At 40.9% G+C, this 5000-nt stretch overlaps 1 protein-coding gene across 1 annotated transcript in view; it reads left to right on the top strand.

Annotated features, from left to right (window-relative positions):
* Positions 1-5000, top strand: part of cita (citron rho-interacting serine/threonine kinase a) — a 147557-nt gene that overhangs the window by 52195 nt on the left and 90362 nt on the right. The window contains exon 11 of the mRNA XM_052125463.1: positions 1552-1657. Coding sequence (XP_051981423.1) covers positions 1552-1657 — 106 coding nt within the window. The remainder of the gene's footprint in view (positions 1-1551; positions 1658-5000) is intronic.

The following is a 5000-nucleotide window of genomic DNA, read 5'->3' as shown; positions in this document are numbered from 1 at the left end:
CTGTCAGATTTGTTTTCATCAGCTGGTTTATTATGTGTCCAGGATTGTTGGTTATTCATGTTTTTAAGACGTTAAAGACATTACAGCTTCAGTAAAGCTGCTTTGGAACAATGCGCGGTTACTCGCCTCAATCTGGGCGGCGGAGGACGAGTCTCAGCTGCCTCCGCTTCTAATCGACGTTCGTAATGTTGAATATGAATAAAGCAGAATACGCACGTATGATTTCTTGTCTATAAGTACCTCAAACAAGATCTGATGCCACTAACCTGGACATTTTTGACTTTGTCAAATCCGGTGACTGGTTATTCTTTTAAAAGATGGTTCAGTTCAAATTTGGAAACAACAATCATTTGAGGTTCAGAAAGGTTTGACTTCAGCACACGCACACACATTCACGCATGCACACACACATTCACGCATGCACACACACATTCAAGCACACACACACTCGTGCGCTCACACACACTCACGCACACTCAAACACGCACACGCAAACTCACATACACGCACGCACACTCACACACACACATGCGCATGCACACACTCACGCACACTCAAACACACTCATGCACACTTAAACACACATGCACACACACACACACACTCGCATGCGCGCACTCACACTCAAACACACACTCACGCACACGCATGCACACTCACACACACGCATGTATGCACACATGCGCACACACACACGCACACTCACACACACACACACATGCGCACGCACACACTCACGCACACTCAAACACACACACGCATGCACACTCACACACACGCATGTACACACACACACTCGCATGCGTGCACTGCAGTATGTAAATGAAGGGTAGTTGAGGGTTATTTATTACCCAAATTCATGCCGGAGGATGTTTGGAGTTCCAGTCTATTCAGCACTTCAGTCTCTCTCTCTCTCTCTCTCTCTCACTCTCGTCCTCCTCAGCACTTTCAGTTGTAATGATCCGATGTGTAATGGTGAAGAAATAGATTTCAGTTCAGCTCTGAGGAATCTCTTATTGGAGGAATGTAAGCGTTATACTCTGAGATTACAGAACGTGTTCGACTTGTTCCTTCATCTCTCTGGTGGAAATCGTGGGCTGCTACTTAATAATCGATGTACTGACCATTCTGTAACGCTTGCAATGTCAATGTTTTCTGAATCTACAGCGCTGTGTCAAAATAAATGTTTAGATGAGTTGTGAACGTCTGAATCGAATGTTAAAGACTGATTTCAGCGCAATAATACACAGATGATTTAGTATACGCTCAATAATCAAAACTGCTTCTTTATCTCCCTCCAGCTCTCACTGTAACACAAAACAGCTCCCAGAGATCATTTTCCACAGGTGGCAATCCTTACTGCTCTCGTCTCACAAATACGCTCTCCGTTCACAAACCGGCGCTCGACCCTGCCCCACCACATTTTTGTTTTATGACTTTTTCAGTTATCGTTAGTACAGAGAACATGAGTCCGGATCAGAGCTGTTTTTATCTCTTTAGCAACCTGATAATGTTGTTGTTGTTGTTGTTTGTTTGTTTGTGTGTTGACAGATTGGCTGGCACAGGGCTCAACTCTCCTGCCAAGATCAACTCTATGGAAAAAAAGCTACACCTTAAAAGCAAAGAACTGCAAGACACTCAAGACAAATGTCACAAGGTAACAACACAGAGACACAAGGGTTTATAAATATAGCGGAGTCAGACAAAACTATTTGGCAGACGAGTAAGAAAAATAAACTTGATTCAAGATATATTTTCTCAAAACAAGTCTGCTTAAATTGCAGTTTTGCTTCTCAGGTCAATGTCTAAGTTAAGGAAAGTGTTTTAAGGATGTTCAGATATTTTTACTGGTAAACGAAAATATTGGGTAAGAAAATGATTTGCACTGTAACCGGACGTTCATCCGCCTAGATGGCCCATCTCAAAAAGATGATTCAGACAGCAAATAAAAATACAAATATGTAAGGAATAATTGATGACAGACCATTAAATTGTTAAAAGTATACCACATGTCTGTTAAATGCTTGATTCTGATTAGCTGATGCACGTTCTAAGGTGCGCAATTATCTTTCAAGGAAACCCCCGGCTATAAAGTAGTTCCGGGTCTTGACCGCATAACGGTTCCATATCACTACGCCATATTATTTCAGTTATTTCAAAGAGCCCTACAGGCTACCACAACTAAATTACCCATTATACTACAGGGCTGTTGAATGCTTGATTCTGATTGGTTGAGAACATTCTAAGGTGTGCAATTATTTTCAGGGAAACGCACGGCTAAAGTAGTTCCAGGCAGGTCTTGACCGCATTACAGTTCCATATCACTTCGCGTAGTCAACTGTAATAACGGAAAATAGGATACAATTCATAACAAGAAGTGACAGCGACAAATCCACTTCAACTTCAAGAGGATTTGTCACCAGACACAGCAGCCCAATACGTCGTTGGATGATTTGAATTCTGTGAGCCCAATGCGCTTGATCTGCCATTTTCGATGTCTGACTTCACCATCAATGGAAACGTGCAGTTTAATTTTAATAAATAAATTCGTTCGAATTAACGAATGAATTATAACGTATGAATTAATAAATAAATTAAATAATATGACGCACATGATTTTCTGTCTCATTATTGCAACCTCTGTCTCTCTAATAACTACACTAATAACTGCATTAGTCTGCTGTCAGTGGCTCAAACCTCCGTTACTAACTCTAAAATGACGTTTTGGAATTAGCAATGGAGGCATGGGATTAGATGCGTAAGAAATTAGTCCTACATACAAGAGCGTTTTAATGACAAAAACTTGACAAAAGTCTAGAATCACATCATCTGAACAATGTTTCGAGGTGTGGTAACTGTAGTATAAGCGGAATAATTGACTCCGGGCCGTTGAATTATTAGAAAATAATGCACACCCGAGGTGTAACGGCCACTCCGCTTCGCGTCGTGACCGCATTACCACCCCGGGTGTGCATTATTTTTGTAATAATTCAACGGCCCGTCGTCAATTATTCCTTACTTAAAACAGAGACATTGGTTGAAGTAAATCGGTTAAGAACGTCAAAACAGTGTCTGAAATATCATACATATATTTCAAGTTCGTTTAAAAAAACACCCTCGTGCTCCCCCGCTCTTACACACACACACACACATGTTGTGTTTCCATGTTTTATGGGGACTTTCCATAGACATAATGGTTTTTATACTGTGCAAACTTTATATTCTATCCCCTAAACCTAACCCTACCCCTAAACCTAACCCTCACAGAAAACTTTCTGCATTTTTACATTTTCAAAAAACATAATTTAGTATGATTTATAAGCTGTTTTCCTCATGGGGACCGACAAAATGTCCCCACAAGGTCAAACATTTCGGGTTTTACTATCCTTATGGGGACATTTGGTACCCACAAAGTGATAAATACACACTCACACACACACACACACACACACACACACACAAACACATATACACACACAGGCAGCGCTAGCCTCCGTTGCTGGTTCTAACAAGAGCGTTTTAGGGACTAAAACTAGATTATTATTATTTTTAGATAAAACCCTGAACTCTGTCTTAAGGTGTGGTAACCGTGGTATAAGCGGAATAATTGACGCCAGCCCGTTGAATTGTTTAAAAATAGTGCACACCGGAAGTGCAACCATCGGGTGTGAATTATTTTTACACAATTTAACGGTCCGTCATCAATTATTCCGCTTATACCACGGTTACCACACCTTAAGACAGAGTTCAGGGTTTTATCTATAAAAAAATAAATCTAGTTTTCGTCCCTAAAACGCTCTTGTTATTGGAACTACTTTCTTCCGCCACATTTTCAGTGTCTCGCTTTAATACAGCCGGAGACTTGACTTCGTTGCTAATTTGAAAACGTCACGTTAGAACTAGCAACGGATGCTCGCGCTGCTTTACTCGAGGACTCGAGTCGCTGGAGGAACGAGTGTGTTTGCGCATGTGTGTGAGAGTTTGTGCGTGAGGGATCGAAAGAGAGAAACTCAGAAACTGAGAGAGATTGCTTCTGGGATTACCTTATTTTGTTTGTTGCAGCTCACGTCAGAAGTAACAAAACCTTCAAAAGCGGCATATTCCCGTTATAAACCTTAACGACTTTTTTCCCTCCCCACTGAGATGCAGGAGTGCGCTGACATGTCGACATTTTTCTCTCACGAGTATGTTTGGGCCTTAAGTGTGTGGGTTACGTGTATAATGTGTTTCCTCGAGGGGTTTCCCTCAGATATTTCAGATAATGTAGAAACTGTTGTATTGACCAAGTGCATCTTGCTTTAATTCAGCTCAAGCCTTCGTTGCTAATTCGAAAACGTCTTTTTAGAACAGTCTTTTTAGGAGCGCGAGTGCTGTTTTTAAACGAAATTGAAATATATGTATGATACTTTAGACATTGTTTTGATGTTCTTAACCGATTTACTTCAACCAGTGTCTATGTTTTAATGGGTAATTTAGTTGTGGTATCCTGTAGTGCTCTTTGAAAAAACTGAAATCGTGTGGCGTAGTGATATGGAACCGTTATGCTGTCAAGACCGGAACTACTTTATAGCCGCGCGTTTCCTTGAAAGATAATTGCGCACCTAACTGTACGTTCACACCAGAAGCGGCGAGAGCGTCAAAATTCGCTCTGGCTGCCCTGCCTTCGACGCTCAAGGACGCTCGTGGACGCTCTGACGTAGTTGAAATAGGCAGCAACGTTTGTTCAGAATGCTTTGTTTTGTGAACTATATTTAAAGGGGCCGCAATTTAAACATCCAGACATGTCGACCATTTACTTTTTGCCGACCTATCACAAGTAGCGTATATCCTCATGTACGCTTTAAAATGTGAAAATAATTAATCGATCGATGGCAGTAAGTAATTAAAATTATAGTTGTTTGTTATAAAAAATAAAATACATTTGTAGTAATAACTGTGGTCTTGGTCATATATTACTGGGAAACCCGTCACGGCAATAATTAGTTTCTCCTCCATTTTAT

The sequence above is a fragment of the Xyrauchen texanus genome, chromosome 4 (genome assembly GCF_025860055.1).
Source record: "Xyrauchen texanus isolate HMW12.3.18 chromosome 4, RBS_HiC_50CHRs, whole genome shotgun sequence".
In the NCBI taxonomy this organism is placed as follows: domain Eukaryota; kingdom Metazoa; phylum Chordata; class Actinopteri; order Cypriniformes; family Catostomidae; genus Xyrauchen; species Xyrauchen texanus.
The sequence above is the reverse complement of the archived record's forward strand: the minus strand, read 5'-3'. Positions and strand labels throughout refer to the sequence as shown.